The following is a 17,743-nucleotide window of genomic DNA, read 5'->3' as shown; positions in this document are numbered from 1 at the left end:
AGTGGCTTGGCTTCGCCTGTGTGCAAGTTTCAACTCCTTTGAGGCAGAGCATCAAGAGAAGCAGCTTTCTTCCTGGATGAGCCATAAGCTCCTGAACTGTTTATTTGTTTATCATATTTATATAGCCACCCATCTCACACGAAGTGACTCTGGGTGGCGTACAACAATTAAAAAGAATAAATACATAAAAACAATTACAAATAACAAACTATAAAAGCATACAAAACAGGAAGGGATAAAATAACTAAGGGAGCAATCGCAAAATCTCCCCGGTCCCCTGGGAGCTTAAGGGACTTGTGGAATGTGAAGAGGGATGGAGCTAATCTCACTTCTGAAGGGAGAAGATCCCACAAGGTGGGTGCCACAGCAGAGAGGGGCCACCTCCTGGGACCCACCAAATGTAATTCTCTGGCAGATGGGACCCGCAGCATGCCTTCTCTGCCAGACCTGATGGGATGGCAGAGGTAATCGGGAAGGGGCGGTCCCTCAGGTAACATGGCCCCATGCCATGAAGGGCTTTAAAAATCAAAATCAGCACCTTGAATTGGACCTGGAAGCAAACTGGCAACCAGTGCAGCTCACGAAGCAGAGGTGTAACATGTACTGCCCTAGGGGCACACACAACTACCTGCACCGCTGCATTTTGCACCAGCTGAAGCTTTTGGATACTCTTCATGGGCAGCCTCATGTAAATCGCATTACAGAAATCCAAATGGGAGGTGACCAGGGCATGAGTGACAGCAATTAGGTCCCCCTGATCTAGGAGTGGGCGCAACTGGCACACAACACAAAGCTGTGCAAAGGCTCTCCTAGCCACGACGGCCACCTGCTCTTCAAGCAGGAGTCGTGAGTCCAGGAGGACCCCCAGATTGCGCACAGGGTCTGTCTGGGGCAGCGCAACCCCATTCAGTAAAGATGGCATAACTCTAGCACCAGAAGGCCCCAGAACCCACAGCCACTCAGTCTTGCCAGGGTTCGGTTGAAGCTTGTTGTTCCCCATCCAGACCCTCACAGCCTCCAGGCACTGGGATAAGACATTCACAGCATTGCTTAATTCGCCAGGGGCAGAGATGTATAATTGCCTCACCCCGGGGTGATGGATGAGCTCACCCAGTGCCCTCATGTAGATGTCATATTGGAGGGGGGAGAGCACCAAACCCTGTGGCACCCCACATAACGGGCTGAGGGCGGGATCTCTCCTCCCCAACCACCACCGCCTGGAATTGGCCCCAGAGGAAGGAGGTGAACCAGAAGGATACCCTGTTCGATGGTATCAAAAGCCGTAGAGAGGTCAAGTAGGGCAAGGATGGATGCACAACACCTATCCTGCCCTCGCCAGAGATCATCCAAAAGCGCAACTGATGCTGTTTCCATCCTGTACCCAGGCCTGAATCTTGACTGAAAGGGATCCAGATAATCCGCTTCATCCAAGGTCCTGTGAAGCTGTTGCGCAACCACCTTTGCAATCACCTTTCCCAAAAAGGGGAGGTTAGATACTGGATGAAAATTGTCCAGCATAGCGGGGTCTAGCGATGGCTTCTTGAGGAGGGGGCGAACCAAGTCCTTAAGAGGTGAGGGAACAACCCCCTCACTCAAAGATGCATTAACTATCGCTAGAACCCATTCACACAACACCTCCCAGGCCACTTTCACAAGCCAGGAGGGGCATGGATCTAAAGAGTAGGTGGCTGAGCTCACAGCCCCAAGGACCCTGTCCACTTCCTCAGGTCTAACAGGTTCAAACTGTTCCCAGATAACAGGGCGAGACTCCTTCCTAGGCATCTCCACCGGACCTGCAGCAAAGACAACGTCCAAATAAGAACGAATCTGAGTGATTTTATCCAACAAATGTTGAGAAAATTCCTCTGCATGTCCAGGAGGGCTCATATCACCCGAAACAGGGCTGCAGGGCAGCCATGTGCGGACACAATAAGAGCGGAGGAGTAATGACGCTTCACCGCCCTTATCGCCACTAAGTAGGCACGAACAGCCACTCTAACCCGTGTTCAGTCAAGTTCATCCCTTGTTGAGCGCCAGCGACGCTCTAGACGTCTCTTCTCTCGCTTCCTCTCCCTTAACCATGGAGAGAGCTGCGATCCCCGAGAGGAGAGAGGTTGCAGGGGTGCGATCCAATCCAAGGCCTCAGCTGCCCTTTTGTTCCAAGCGGTGACCAAGGCTTCGGATGGACCGTGCAGCAGACCAGCAGGAGCAACCCCCAGCTCCCTCTGGAAGCCATCCGGGTCCATTAGTCGCCGGGGGCGGACCAATCTAATGGTCCAGCCTCCCTACAATGGACAGTGGCGCCATGGTAATCAGGGCGTGATCTGACAGTGACAAGGGGGACACCAAAAGCTCCCCCACTTTCAGGTCACATAGCCGCTGCTCCGACAGGAACACCAGATCTGGTGTATGACCTCTGTTCCATGTCAGGCTCTGGATGATTTGGGATAGGCCCATGGCCGTCATGGTGGCCGTGGACTCCTGAGCCCCCTCAGACCCCACCCCTAGAGAAGGCAGATTGAAGTCCCCCAAGACCATAAGCCTGGGGAACTCCACTGCCAACCTAGAAATGGCGTCAAGGAGCTCAGGCAGGAAAGTTGCTGTGCAGCAGGGAGGGCGGTATGCTGGCAGCAATCCCAACTGGTCCCTAGAGCCCAACTTGATGAACAGGGTCTCACATCCGGTGACCTGTGGTGCAGCACTCCTGAAGGCCACACCTCCACCCCTGGCCCGGACTCTCAGCTGATGCCACACTCGAAACCCGGCTGGGCATAGCTCTGTGAGGGCTACCCCCCTCTGAATCCAGCCAGGTCTCAGTGATGCATGCCAGGTCAGCCCTCATTACAGACTGACCTGGCATTCAGAAACAGCAGCCGGAGACCAGAGCCTCTGAAGGCCTGCTGACAGGTCCCGGGGCTGAGGCTGAGGAGCTAGAATGTGAGACTGGTAACAGACAAGGGTCCCATGGTCCCCGGGAACGGCCTGCTCCCCGTCTCCTGCCATATCTCCCCATGCCGGTCACCACCATAATATTTTGGCCTGCCCCATCCCCCCAACAGCAGCCCCATCCCTATATTGACGCCCCTCAATTCCCAAAACCAGGGAGCATCCACTGTCCTTACCAGCCATACCTGGGAGGGAAACTGGGCACCCCGAGGCTCTTTAGCTCACTGGCACTCAGAGCCATCAGGGCGCAGCCACCATCTCCTCCACTTCATTCCCCCAGCCTCACACCCAAACACACACAGGGACCCCTCCCTTGCTGCTCCCACCCTTCGTCAAATTCCTCCTCCGACTCTCACCCAGAGAGAGGATCAACACATTCAAACCCACTCACACTCACACCCCCCACTCAACATCCAGGACCCTTAGTTAATTTACCCTTAACTAAAGAAAAAGAAGTCTGGCTGTTCACAATGTGCTACACCTTTGAAATGAGTCAGAATTAGGAACAATTTCCAGAAAATTCTATTGAAGCAATAGAAAAATAGCACATGCTAAGCTTTTGGAGAAAATTGCAATGTAGGCAATAATGTGATGCCTTATCCTTTTAACTCTAAGGTGACCTGCAGCTTGCCAAGCCACACTGAGTTTGGAGGAGCTAGTAGCGTGATTCCTTTACATCCAGAAGAATTGGCACACACAGAGAAAGTGGTGAGTCCACATGTTTGGTGTGAAGACAAACTGCTGGCCTTTTATTCTGCACTACAACTCTAGGGCTGGCTAGACTAATGTTAGAGATGGTAAAGAGGCTGAGAAAAAACAGGAGGAACTCTAGACATTCAGCAGACAGGAGTTTGTCAGTTTATCTCATAAATGGCAGCTCAGTCCAGGCTGGAAAAAATCCAGGAAGAAGAGACTCAAAATTGGCTGGAGGTTCTGACTGCAGTTTCTAAGATACTGTACCTTATCCCTAATTTTTGCAATGAAATTCCTTATAGAAGTTTTTATGATTCTTGCTTTTTTTCATTGGGTCCTGAGGTATGGGGCTTCGCAAAATGGAGTTGGGTACTTTGTCTTCCACCCAGCTAGTGGGCAGTGCCTAGCTGAGCTTGAGAAACTAAGCAGGGCGGACCTAGTTACTCTTTGGATGGGAAACTACTAGGAAATCCCAAGCCTGGAGGCTAGACTGCCAAGTCAACACACATCCCAACAAAGGCAAGACTGAGCCATGCTGCTGCCAAGGAAACGCCCCAGGAAGTCACCAGGAGTGGTGCCAAGCCAAAGCAGGCTTCCCCTACCCTTCTTGTGATTCAGCAGGTTGTGGGAATCCAGTCTTTGCAACAGCCTGTTATGTGAAGAAAACCACCACTAAGCCAGAATCTCTTTTTTCCTTTGGGCACAGTATGTCCTATGAGCCCAGCAGTTACATTTTCTTAAGCAGGTGCAGGGTGAAGCATGTTGTGTGAACTGTCAAAAGCTCTGGGTATTCTGCTATAATGGGCGATAGCCACCAGGTAGTGGGCGATGAACCACAGATCTGCAAAGAGGACCAAAGCAAATTTCTGCTGCATCAGGGGAGGAAGATTTCCAACAACTTTTAGACCTGTATCAATTCTGGAAGGATTAAGAGGACTTGGAAGTGGTTCAGAGAAAGGCAGTGTGGGTGAAACTAAGGCCTGTGAAGAGAGAAGGAAGATGTTGGCCAAGCTGAGCCTTGAGAGAAGATTGAAGAGGAATACGATAGCATTTTTCAAATAGCGGAACGGACATTAGCCAGGAGAAAATCAGGAGCTGTTCTTGTTCCAGAGTGCAGAACAGTAATGATTTGAAGCTACAGGAAGGCTGATTAAATGTTCTCCCTCAGCCCAGAGATCACCTGGGGGCCTCCCCTCAAGGATGATCTTGGGCTGACCATGCCCAGCCTTCTGAGGCCCAGAGGGTCACCCAGGTGCTGCCGCGCTGAGGAAAAGGAAGAGCGTTGTTCCACTTGGATATGGAATGGTCAGTGCTCACCTTCTGTGATGTCCAGTTCTGAACAATTGAGGAAGGACTCCCAAAAATTGGAGGTTCAGGGAAGGGCAGTGTCAACAATCAGGGGACTGGAAGCTAAGGGAGACAGAAAGAAAAGACAGTTTGGGGGCAGAGAAATATGATCCCTCCCATCGTGTCTGCAAGGGTGTCACCGAGAAGAAGGGCAATAGCTGTGCTACCAGGTGCAGAACACGCAGCAATGGATTCGAGTTGTAGGAAAGGGGATTCCGACTGAATGTTAGGAAAAACCTCCTTCTGGCCTGTACGCTCTGCGTGAATGACCATCATGGCTCATCCAGTGTTATTTTAGTTGTTTTGCTTTTTATTGTGTTTCAGTTTCAACTACTGTATGTTGACCAAACTGTATGGATTGGGGCTGCATATAAATATTGTTAATAATAAATAAATGCTAAGCCATAAAAAGACTATTTAAGAGTAAAATTAACCAAAGGTAGTCTGTTCTATGCATGCAGCTTGACCTTGTGAAGTGTGGTGTGTGAGTGCAGCCTCTGAGTAGTCAGGGTCTGCTAGAGAGCAAAAAGTTAGGAGAAGGAAAACTTAACTGGCCAGAGGTGTATTTTCTGACCAGAGACATCCAGGGAGTCAGGGTGGCATTGTGGTTAAGCAGGATTTGGGTTGGCAAGACTCAGGTTTAAATTCACCCTTGGCCATGGAACCCCCTTTGCCCCTTTCTTCCCTTCCTTTCGCTACTGCCCTTTACTGCTACTGCCCCACCCTGAAATGCTCCTGTGCTAGTCCAGACAAAACCCTTCTTTTGGATGTTCCGTGTCCAGCCGAGAACATTTTGCACACGCTGGGTTAGTTCAGGAACCAGGTAAAGCGCTGTGCAAAGCCAGCCATGGGCTAACTGTGGACCCGTCGCAGTTCTTAGCCCAGAGCTTTTTATCGGCCCGCGAGATCCAACATCTTTCCTCCCCTGCAGAACTGCACCAATGCCGGCTGCCAAGTGGTGACCTGCCAACTGCAGCGCATTGAGAGAAACTCAGAAGTCACCATCCACTTGCTGAGAGCCGTACGCAATGAGTTTTTCCGGAGGGTGAGTACCGCTGCTGCGTCTCCTGCCATGGCGGGGAGGCGGTGCTGGTGAAGCAGGTGAGGAATGTTCTGCTCTCGCGCTCTGTCTGTGGCCGTGTTAGCACGGCTTGCGAAGCTACTGAGGCTTCGCAGGGCTGTGGGTTTGATATGCTGGGCAAACTCAGCCATGGTAGTATGCAAACTACACCGTCCTAGCCAGTTGTGGTTTATTCTGTGCCATCGTTAAGCAAAGTTCAGTGTGTTGTGTGAAAAGTGACAGTGAAAAGAAAAGAGAAAAATGGAATTGGGCTGTGTGGCCCCACAGGGGGAAAAGAGTCTGCAGTGAGGAATGTTTCACTGATTTTAATCTAAGCAAACCCTCTTTGTATCCTTTTTCCTATTATTGCATAATTGCATTCAATAGTTTTGATATGAAGTTATTACTTTTTAGCCACTTTTCTTAGATCAGATGGTTCCAGCCCTTTAGGTCATCAGTGAACACCCTCAAAAAAACACAACATGCCAGATCAGGCGCTTCAGTGGGTTGGGTCACTTATTAATGCAGGTTTAACATTCAGGACATTGTGTGATTATTTTTCACATCTAAAAGGATAGCTCCTATTTAATTGCATCCTGGAGGAGCCAAAATTCATACCTGTTTTTTTCTGTTGCAGCTAGAAAATAAGAATCATAGAATGTCAGGGCTGGAAGGGGCCCTGGAGAACATTCAGTCCAGCCCCATGCCCACTGTAGGAATCCACTACAGCAGCATCCCTGGGGGGTGCCCACCCAGGGGTTAGGCTGTTCCGCAGGAGGGGAGCTGCCATCGAGAATGCCTGCTGTCGCCAGCCGTCTCGGTCAGGCAGAAACTACAGGCAGTCCTTGACCTGTGACCATTCAGTCAGCGACCATTTGAAGTTATGGCAGTGCTGAACAAATGGTGGTTTCAACTGACCTTCGGAGTTCCGGCCATCCCAGCACCCCTGCAGTCATGTGATTGTGGCCTGGGTGCTTACAACCGGTTGCAGTGCCCTGCAGTCACGTAATCGCCATTTGCAACCTTCCCTGCCAGCTTTCCCAGCCCTTCTGCACTTGCGCCGCTCCACCCACCCCTGCTCACCCTGCCTGACCCTCGCCGCGACCCTCTTGCGCACCCTGTGCACCTCTTTGCACCCCTGCACATCTTCCCTCGCACCCTCACACTCTCCCCTGCACCGCCTCGCTCCCTCCCCCACCCAGCAGCAGCCACTTACCTGCCTGCCAGCTTCCCCACTGACTTTCGTTGTGGGAAGCCAGCAAGAGGTTGCCTCGCTTAACGACCGTGGGATTCGAAGGGGCTTGGGTGACCATCCTCAGGGCATCCTGTTCTAGGTAAGGCCAATTCAAAGCCATGCCAGCTGAAGCTGGGCAAAAGCGCTCCTGGCCATGGCCTCCACCTACTCCTGTAGCAGGAGAGCAAGCACAACAGTGCCATCAAGTGTCCACGTTGGGGCAGTTGCACCATTTCACCGATGATATTCCAACCCCCCTTGACAAGCCCGACAGACAGATGGGAGAAGACAGCAAGCTAGTGCTGGTGAAGCTTAGCCATAGTTTTCCTCCAGCCACTGATGGCTTGTGACGTTTTCCTACCTTCTGTACCTATCCGTTGTGGATCCGTTTAAAAAAGTGATCAACATTCCTCACACCCCTTGCTCTCCATTTTGTGGATCTAGGCTAAATTCAAGACAGTGAAAATCATCAGCAGTATCACGCTGACCGTCCAAGAAGAGGACAATCTGTTTCTCCTGCCAAAAGCTGCCCATCGGCGGGAGGTAAGAAACGGGAATGACGTGGGGCCTGGGGCCTTTTCAGATCCCACTGTTTGGAGGGGTAATCTGCAGCACCTCCATCTTGCAAAGGAAAGGCCTGTTCCTGTTCTGTTTCTGTAGCCAGATAGAGGATGGGCATAGTTCTTCCGAATGGCAAATCTTGGGGGCTTGCTTTTCACACAGTCTAGTGGTCAAGGAGATAGAAAGAGTACTGCAATTCTGTGCCCTAAACCCAGAAAACCTTAGAGCCAAATACAGCTGGAGTTGAACTGCATGACCGAGTCTCACGTGCTAGGGGTTTCTCTGCTGTTTAGTGGAGTTGGATGCTCAGCACACAAGCAAGGAAGGGAGTGGCTTAGTTCAATGTTTAGAATGAAACCTGACCAGCTGCGAAGCAGAATTGCCACCTCTAACACCATTTTTGTTTCCAAGAATGCCTCTATGCCCCTCACAGGCATTCGTGAGAAGTACAAATGGCTTTATCTTCCCACCTGCGCAGAAGAAGACAAAAGCGTGCTGCATCCTGGGGAAATGCCTCGGTTACTAAAAGGGTATTTTTTAACTGGCTTCACCACTGAGGCAGCCATTCTGTGAAAGCACCTTTGCAGGCTTTAGAAATGTCAAATGTAAACGCCATGTGCAGTTTGTGATTTAATTTCGAAAATGCAGACTTAGAAGGTCTTTCTATGCCATTCAGAGCCAGCTGGAATTGTGCAGCACAGAAATATTAGTAGTAACATTTTTTAAAAATAGTATCCTATTATACCTGTAACGAAAGTTCTCTGCACAGATTACAAGACTAATTTAAAACACTGGAAGTTCCTAAAACATTTTTAAAAAAGCAGAAGAAACAATACAACAACAATACAATGCAATAAATAAATAGCAGAGGAAAATACAGATATAAAATCCATGATCCAGTGTAGAGTAGGTATTTTAAATCAAAATACAAAATAACAGAAATGACTTCTAGTACATCCTTCTGTTTCCATACAACCAGTAAAATACTTTTCAAAAATTTAGCTCCATATTTGGCACTAAGCAGATAGATTGTCTCTTGTGTTGGACACTTTAAATTCCTCGCCTACTCCTATCTTCCACACGTTAAGAACACACCTTGACCAGATTCCTATAGCATTTTTGGTTACTAAATGAATAGCCTCATAAATTAATGAACAGGCACGACATGCTAAACCACAAAGAAAAACTAACCTAGCTTAGCAAATGCAGCCGCTGGTCTAACTAACCTGATTTAGCATGTGGTGTGTACGCATCAACACATCAAGTGAAGGCAAAGGGAGCTGATCACCAGCCATCAAAATGGCCCACAGGTATATCCAGTTGCTCATCCAGGTTTGCAGACATAACCAAGTGGAGGATCAGCCATGAGCTTTCCAGTATATATTCACAATAATAACAACTAGAAATCTCATTTCCAAATGTTTGGTGTCTGTTACGTAATTCAGTCCTGCACCTTCAGTATAAGTTTTATTGCAAGGCACAGTGATGGGTGTCCATTTATTTTTTATTTTTACCTTACTCAGTTTTACACTCAAGAACTCATGGTGGCTAATATTCAATAAAATACTTTATACAAAAATAAAAAATTGAAAGAAAATATTAAAAACTATTATAAATGTTAAATAATAATCAAAATGCAGTGAAAGAGATGTATCTTTTTTACTAGAGAATAGTAACAAAAGGTGCAATTTAACTGTTAGTATTATTACTAGAGCAAATGAAAGCAAAAAAAGAGGAAACAAACGCTACAATAGTTCCACTTTATTAGGCTTTGTACAGACCCCCTCTTGAGCTGTGTGTCCAACTCTGGCACTACATTGTAAGGACATAGAGGAACTGGAACAGATTCAGAGAAAGGAAACGAGGAAGGGGCAAGATCTGGGCACGTTTAGCCTTGAGAAAAGAAAGCTGAGGGGGCATAAGATGGCATTTTCAAGTATCTGAAAGGATGTCCCACAGAAGGGCAAGAGTTATACTCTCGTTCCAGAGCACAGGGCATGGAACAAGGCATTTAAAGGTCAGGCAGGGGGCTAACAGGTTCAGCAATGGAGGTGGGGGGAGCCTGGATAGCCATCTGTCTGTAGTGCTTTCATAGGGACCCCCTCATCAAGGAGGGGGTTGGACCCCTTCCAACTTGTTATTTCTATAATCTGCAACTTAAAATGAAATTAGCACAGGCTCCTGGTGTTTAAAAGGCTGCTGCTGTCCAGTTTCTAGGGGCCGATCTGGCAAAGAAGGAGAAGGTGGCCCACCTACAGAGCCACAGTGAGTGGCACAGTGGGGAAGGTGATGGATGGAGCAGGGAGAGCTGGGTCCCAGGCCACCCTTGGCCCCAGAAGCTCCTGGGGGACTTTGCGCCAGTCATTCCCAGCCCAACATACCACACAGAGTTGCTGTTGTGGAAAACAATAGGTAGGAGTGTATTGAGTTGTTGAATAAAATGGGGGACAGCAATCTAATAAATGACAGATGGAGAGAGTTGGTACAGCTGGCCCCTGAACCCCACTTCCAGTGTCCCCCAGTGCCACCCAGAGTTATGCTGGCAGTAAAGCAGGATATAAATCAATAAAGAAGAAAAATAGATTAAAAATCAAATTGATTTTCAGCAGGGAACATAGATGTATTAAGCCTTTGGAGAGACTTGCATACATCACTGAATCCCTCTGCCTGCATTTTTAAAACCCTTTTGCCTACAGAATTTGCACAGCAGCATGAAGTCACCACCCCAGATTGTGCCTTTTCCTGGCTATCAGGGTTGACATCCACCAATGGAGGGACGTCTTTGCCAACCTGGTCCCCTCCACCAGAAAGCCTTCATCCTATGTTGGCTTGCCATGCAAGTGAGGGGATGATAATCCAGCACATCTAAAGAATACTTATTTGAGGAAAGGGCCTGAAAAATCTCTGCTTTACAATCTTCTCTCGTCTGGTTTAACCCCAAGTGACTCAAGAGGGTTACATCTGTGAACAAGTACCCTTGGCCCTGTTTCTACTCTGGAGGGAGGTCGCTAGAGCCTGTTTAAGCAGTTAACTGTTGTTTGGCCTTCCTAACCTTCCCCAAAAATTGCTGGAGAGAAAGAGCAGCTGAAGAAGCCAGCCTCTCCATTAGAGGATGTGCTGACTGGGTCTGGCACCACCAAGCGCACCTCCCTGAGGTTGCCAGGATGCAGGACCCATCGTATCTGCAACTGCCTAACCTGAGTAATGGGGGAGGGCTGGTGCTGTCCTTGGCATGGTGGCTCTCGTGATACTAGGCATTTTCTCCAAAATGTGATTGGCATGCTCCAGTGATTTTTTTTCCACCCAGTGCATGAGGCAGGACAGCCATGTAATATTCTGAGCAAGTCTTCAGAATCATTGCCCCGTTGGTTGTTTGCTCCTCCTTACAGGTTGTCCTGGAGATTATTCAGTCTAAACTAGTCCCAATTTCCCTCTGGATTTTGATTGGCAGCATCCTTGGCGGCCTCCTGCTGCTAGCCATGGTCATCATCTTCTTATGGAAGGTAAGAATCAGATGGGATCCACTTGAACAGGCATCTCTTGAGGATGCTTTAATTTGGATTCCTGCACTGAACAGGTGTGTGTGACTAGATGACCTTAAAATATCTCTCAACTGTAATTGACTCCGTAAATGTAATTGACTCTGCGAAGGCATAAGTTGTCCTTCTGCCTCCCATCTAGGACAACTGTTGCAAATTATGAAGGGCGTGACAGGAGGATGACAGCAATTAAATACATTAAGATTAATCATACTCATTGCATGTACTTTAAATTGAAATTTATTTGTTAAAATTATACTGATTATTTTCAATATAAAATCCTGAAATTAAATCTTGTTATATCAAACTCAGTTTGGGGCTCAGCCTCTCCCACATTGGGAAGCACGGCCCCAGCTGTGGATCTCAGACCCCCCAAAGTCTCTGCTCTGCTGAAGGTGCAGCTCCTGCACTGGTGAAGGGAATGCTGCAGATATGGGACTCCCAGGGTGCCGATTTCCCAAGGCTGCCCCCACATGGATAAAGGCAGTGTGTGTGGATTCAGCAGCTCCCTCAACAAGAAGTAACTAGGATATTAACTCAACTGTGCACTTAATTTACCAGAAGTCCCTGAAAAAGAAGAGTTTAAAAATGAGGGCATGTGAAAAAATGCCATTTGCCACACCTAAGACTTCTCATAGTAGATAATCGAAGAACACTTTCCCACTTGATAAAGTATTAGCTGCTACAGTTAAGAGAGGAAACAAAGCTTAGTTTAGTTGCAACTGGATTCTGAAACTTCAGAACTGAAACTTAGATTTTAAATGTCCAATTCTCTGCAGTTTTAAAGCAAAACAATAATAATCTGTTTTTCATTCCCTTCTTCATCCCAATGCCAGCTTGGATTTTTTACACACAAAAAGCCTGGGGAAGGTGAGAAAGAAGAGTAAAAGGAGTCAGTCGAACCAGGACTCTGCTCAAGAGGAAGGTGCGGCTGTGGGTTAAAACCCAGAAGGGGAGCTGATACTTTTCTCTTTCAACCATCTCTAAAACTACAGAAGTTCCAGTCATTCCACAAGAATTGTCTCAAAATCTTATGGCAGCATTTTTGCATTTAGGAAACAAGAAAGCACAACTTTCTCCCAGTTGCAGCTACAACTATTTAAATATCACCAGAACTGATATTCAGGCAGATCAAAATCCAAATTTGCCTGCAAAATTTATGAACAGACAAAAGCAGCTAATCAAGCAAGTGGATTTTAAGCAGCTCTCCTTCCACCATGCACAAAACCCCCATGTGGACATCTTACTCCAGATGCTTTTTTCCCCAGAGGAGGATGGGGGGATTGATTTGCTGTTTGCGATGCTGCAACATTGCACTAGAAAGTTGCTTTGACTGCCTATTGCAAATCTTGTTGAACTTGCCCTGGACTTTTGCTCCAAGAGAAAGCTGGGAAGAACCTGAGAAGACCATTGTTGTCCTACACAGACCTGGATGGAAACAGAATGAACAAGCTATAGGGACATGGTGTCCTTTGGCTTGTTGGTTGTGCCCATTTTCAAAACAAGGCATGTTGTCAGATTGGCTTCCTTGCTGTATGTCAGAGGGTGCTGGGGGCTGTTTTTCTCACAAACTGGGCCATGGCATCCCCCGCCCATCACAACCTGTTTTCTGGAAAATCATTCTAATGACAACGGGAGATTAATAAACTGGAAAAGTCACTCTCTCCTTTCTTTAAAGCATTGTGTGCAAGAGTGTTCAACTCTAGCTGCCCAATGTTAGCGAAATGTAAAGCAGGGTGGTAGTTGTGTCCCTCCGTTTGGCTGAACAGCTGGTTTTCTGAATTTAGCGCTCCTAAAAATGTTAACAAACACTTGGGTGATTGTGACCTTTGGCTGCTTCAAACAAAGGCAGTCTAGAACAACAGAAATGGGAGTGAAGATAGATTTCATCACAAGAGTCACAATCAAAATTGAATGAGGAGCCTGTGGCTGGACTCCAGCTCCCATTAACCTCAGCCAATCCAGAATAATGGGAATTGCAGTCTCCCAACTTCCAGCCAGGCTCTCTTGGTCCTCACCAGCAGCCCCTTTATTGCCCCTTCCTCCCTGGGCAACAGAACAACAGACTTGAAGGGAGTAACAGGCAGACATCGCTGCAGGTCACTCTGAGGTGGCACAAGGAGTGGCTCATTCCAGGCACAAAGACTCGGGAAGAATTCTAGGGAAACGGATGATGCCCTTTTGCAACTTTCCCTGGATCTTACGAAGAGGCCTTTTTGCCACAGCAGTCTCCAAGGCTGTCAGGTCGGCAACGTTGCTGCTGTTTGATTTTGGCCTCAACGGGACCAGCGCAGCCACCACGAAACTTACCTCCAAGCATTAAGTGGCCAGCCTGTCCTACACGTCATTCCCTCGGCTCAGATGTCCTGCCAAAAATTACCTTCACTGTTTGGTTTCTTATTAAAGACTTTATTCAACTTTTTGATAGCAAACAAAAGGCGCTAAGTTTGAAATCAACCGCCAGGCACACTGTTACGGCTATGAAGCTGCCAGCGGTTTTTTTTTTCCCATGTGTGTGTTTTCCTTTTCTCTCTTTTCAACATGACATGGCCTGCCCCCACTTTCCTACCCTCAAAGGTCAGACACTGATCTGGCTTTTAAATGAGAGGTTTTTTTCAAGGGCTGGTGGGTGTTGTGGTAGTTCAGACATGATTGAGAGGTTTAAAAGCCAAGGAGAAAAGAATGGTGATGTAGGAAAGTTCAAGAGAAGAAAAAAGAGACAAGCAGTTCTTTCTGATATTTAAACAACGGCATTCCCATTTTAAATACGGAGGAATACCTGGCAAAACAACGTCTGCTTCAAAAGATAAATGTAGTCCATTTGGTAGCAAGGAGCAAACTGGGTCTTGAGTAGCAGGTGGGTGACATTTAAGTTCAAGCCCAGGAGTCCAGTCAAGGAAAACCTGCCTTGTCGCAGAAGCATCATCCATTGCTTCCACAGCAATGGGGGAGGGGGGAGGGAGGGGCTTTCCTTCTCCTTTCCCCTCTCTCTGCCCTTCTGAGCCCAAGACACCATCAACCAAATGCAAAGAAAACACCACCAGCCCCCTCAACCAATGCCATCATCTAAGGCATTGTAAAGTGCCTCGTCCCTGCGCTCTTTCCCTTCCCTCCTGCAGGCTAATTCCTCGCTCGGTTCGGGCTTCCTCTTTCCTGTCTGCTGCCAGAAAAGGACGTGTGTGGACAGCCAGGACTCCCTTTCCGCAATCAGTGAAGATGGAGGCACAAGCATTGATATGCGGCACTCCCGCCCTGGAAGCGCTAATCTGGCCTCTCCAGACATGAAGGTTGAAGAGATGGTTCCTCAGTGACTGTTTTTCAGAAAAGTGGCCAGGCTTTGATGGGGATGTGATTATGCCAACTTGTGCCCACTTTCTCTTCTCTTGCTACTTGCTTTTGTAGTTGAGTTATCATACAATTTACAACTGTAGTCCAGAATACTACAGGCTTCAGCTGCCCTTCTCCCACCCCACTGGCCTGGGGAGGCTTCAGAAAGTCCATCGGTCATGCAGGTGACTTGGGCTGCTAAAGGAATTGCTCGTGGAGGCCTCCGCATTTGAGGCTTGCTGAGTGGAGTCCTCCCCATTCAAACTCTTCCGGCACACGGGACACGTGTCATGCTGGCAAGGAAGAAAACAAGCACGCGTGTGAACCGACCGGAGCAGAGCCGGGGCAGACAGCACATCCGTGGAACCCAGCGAGAGGTCAGGCTCTCCAGCCAGAGCCCCACCACCCTCAGAAAAGAGCACAGCTGCATCCATGCAGAACACAAATGGCATTCTTTTTAACCATGTTTTGTTGAACAAGCCATCATGGCACACAGAGCCTTAACAGGTGGTTTGTCCTTCACAAATACAAGTACACTGTGGTCAAAGGGAGACAATGCTTGGTGTCCCTCTATCTACCTGGCCATGTACAGAAGAACTCTGCATAGGTATTGGTGGGTAGAACATGTGCAAAGAATCCAACTGTGCCAGGGATCCCCCACATGCAGGGCAGGAATCGCAGGGGAGGTGCAGGACATTTTCCAGGCAGATTTAATTGCTGCACAGGAATGTACAGCAGTGGGTGGAGCACTGATGGGGAGAGGAACCTTCTGTCCCCACAACCTGCAGTTTATAACCTGGCTTTGGAGGAAGACGCTTTGTGCACACTCAGTACCTGTACCTCTAGGGACGCTGGATTAGTCTTTGGGAAACAAAACCAGTCAAGGGTCTTATGGCAACTTAGAGACAGACCTATGTGTTAACACATACATTCTGTGATAAATCTGTTCTCTAGGGTGCCCCAAAAACAAGAGTTTTTACACACTTTCTGAACAATGCTTCCCTTTTTCAAGACAGGCCCTGTATATATATAAAATCACACTTTCCATGCTACACATTACTCCATACTACCTGGAGAACTCTTTGGTAAACCCATGCTTACAGCTATTCAAGTGAATTAGATCCCTTGCTCTGCTGTCTACCTTCTCCCCATCCTTTTCCCTTTACTATTTATTTTGTTCCAGGAATTTCTTACCCACTTCTCATTGTGACCAAAACAAGAAGATCAACAGGACCTGGGGAGTTTCTCCCTGGAAACTTGCCGATGATTTGCTCCTGCAAAATGCTCTGAGTGCTTTGCACAGAGCACAGCCAATTGGCTCTTGGAATGGAGGATGTGACGGACAGCATCTTGGGACACCGTTTACCAATTCAGAGCTGCAAGAAGGAACATCCTGGTCCCAGAGGTGCCAAAATCCCAATGCCCTCTAGCAAGAGGATGTTCCTTTCTTGTTGCTTCTAAAGCCTGGTGACCCAGATACATCTCCTGTGGTGGTGCCTAAGGCTTCCTGCCCCACGGCCAGGGACTAGTGAATTTCCCTTCCCACCCCTAGCTGCCCAAGCAGAGACTCACCAATTCCAGCCATGGCACAATGCAGCTGCTATGGAAATAGTGATTGCACGGGAGTTGCCGGACCTGCTCCGCCACAACATAGTCTTCTTTGCACACGGGACACTCCAAACCCGTATCTGCAGGAAGGGGAACGTTAGTGCCAGCTGCCACTGTACACTCTGTATTAGCCATGCAGCAAGAGGGAGGGAGACACCCCAAGGCTCAGAAAAAAAGAGGTAGGCGGAAAAGGGCAAGACAAGGAAGACTTGTGAATCCTGGTGCAGAGAGTAATCTAAGCAAGTCAAGGATGACCCCAAAGGGATGCCAGCTGCTAGGGAGTAAAAAGCAAGGCTGGCAGGGAGGGGGGAATGGTGTGGCTTTGGAGTTATAATTCCCAGGAAAAGCAAGGAGAGAGAAGAGCACCCAGAAAGAAAAAGATGCAGATAAATGAAAAGGGTGAAGAGGTTCAGAATGTGATGAGAGAAAGGGCTTGGGCTGTCACTTGTTTGATAAAATTTAGCAATCACCAGTTGGGGTACTGGGCAGAGCTGGCAATCCTCAAAAAGACACAGCGTCATGGAAGCTCTGACTTCCCTTTGGAGTTGCCCTTAAACCTCTGCCAAGAAAATGACTGGCATGTTCCATCACATGCCAGTGTGACCGAGGGACAGACAGAAAGATGCCACCAGGAACGTGACTCTCCACAGCTGGCAGGAAGTGCTGGGACAGATCTCACTGCGGCACTTGCATCTTGCGGTACCTTGTCCATCAGAGCTCCAAACTTGCCTTTGCCCTAGAGGTCCTTCTCACTGAACTGATCACAGAAAATGTCAAATCCATTTTTTCCCAATGCTTTTAACTGGCTTTTGCCTTCCCTTCCCTTCCCTGTAATGGATTTATTGGTAGGATTATATTATACAGTACTGTGCAAAAGTTTTAGGCAGGTGTGAAAAAATGCTGTAAAGTAAGAATGCTTTCAAAAATATATATTGTAATTGTTTATGTTTATCAATTTACAAAATGCAAAGTGAGCGAACAGAAGAGAAATCTAAATCAAATCAATATTTGGTGTGACTACCCTTTGGGTTCAGACCAGCATCAATTCTTACACTGGCACAAAATCAGGGATCTTGTAGGATTAGAGTCAGGTACATGATTAACCAATTATACCAAGCAGGTGCTAATGATCATCCACTTCATATGTAGGTTGAAACACAGTCATTAACTGAAACAGAAACAGCTGTGTAGGAGGCTTAGAACTGGGTGAGGAACAGCCAAACTCTGCTACTAAGGTGAGGTTGTGGAAGACAGTTTCATGTCACAGGTCATACACCATGGCAAGACTGAGCACAGCAACAAGACACAAGGTAGTTCTACTGCATCAGCAAGGTCTCTCCCAGGCAAAAATTTCAAAGCAGACTGGGTTTCAAGATGTGCTGTTCAAGCTCTTTTGAAGAAGTGCAAAGAAACGGGCAACGCTGAGGA

General features: G+C 47.8%; 2 protein-coding genes and 1 long non-coding RNA gene across 3 annotated transcripts in view; 1 reads left to right on the top strand and 2 right to left on the bottom strand.

Annotated features, from left to right (window-relative positions):
* The window catches only part of ITGA10 (integrin subunit alpha 10), a 64,998-nt gene extending 51,964 nt beyond the window's left edge, over nt 1–13,034 (top strand). The window contains exons 26-30 of the mRNA XM_025172129.2: nt 3,562–3,654; nt 5,918–6,031; nt 7,725–7,823; nt 11,231–11,344; nt 12,217–13,034. Coding sequence (XP_025027897.2) covers nt 3,562–3,654; nt 5,918–6,031; nt 7,725–7,823; nt 11,231–11,344; nt 12,217–12,267 — 471 coding nt within the window. The 3' untranslated portion in view covers nt 12,268–13,034. The remainder of the gene's footprint in view (nt 1–3,561; nt 3,655–5,917; nt 6,032–7,724; nt 7,824–11,230; nt 11,345–12,216) is intronic.
* LOC148214525 (uncharacterized) lies at nt 27–7,409 on the bottom strand. Its single transcript, XR_015797993.1, has 3 exons — nt 7,263–7,409; nt 4,957–5,049; nt 27–1,793 (listed from the first exon to the last, which is right to left on the bottom strand). It is a non-coding gene; the product is annotated as an uncharacterized LOC148214525 (long non-coding RNA).
* A 734-nt stretch (nt 13,035–13,768) lies between the features above and the next one.
* Nucleotides 13,769–17,743, bottom strand: part of RNF115 (ring finger protein 115) — a 30,185-nt gene continuing 26,210 nt past the window's right edge. The window contains exons 8-9 of the mRNA XM_088151166.1: nt 16,280–16,395; nt 13,769–15,000 (exon numbers count right to left, since the gene is read on the bottom strand). Of these exons, the coding sequence (XP_088007292.1) occupies nt 14,869–15,000; nt 16,280–16,395 (248 nt within the window). The 3' untranslated portion in view covers nt 13,769–14,868. The remainder of the gene's footprint in view (nt 15,001–16,279; nt 16,396–17,743) is intronic.

Source organism: Python bivittatus, unplaced genomic scaffold (genome assembly GCF_059951505.1).
Source record: "Python bivittatus isolate LINGU-HERP-01145 unplaced genomic scaffold, Pbiv_v1 ctg000660_np1212, whole genome shotgun sequence".
NCBI classification, from domain to species: domain Eukaryota; kingdom Metazoa; phylum Chordata; class Lepidosauria; order Squamata; family Pythonidae; genus Python; species Python bivittatus.
The sequence above is the reverse complement of the archived record's forward strand: the minus strand, read 5'-3'. Positions and strand labels throughout refer to the sequence as shown.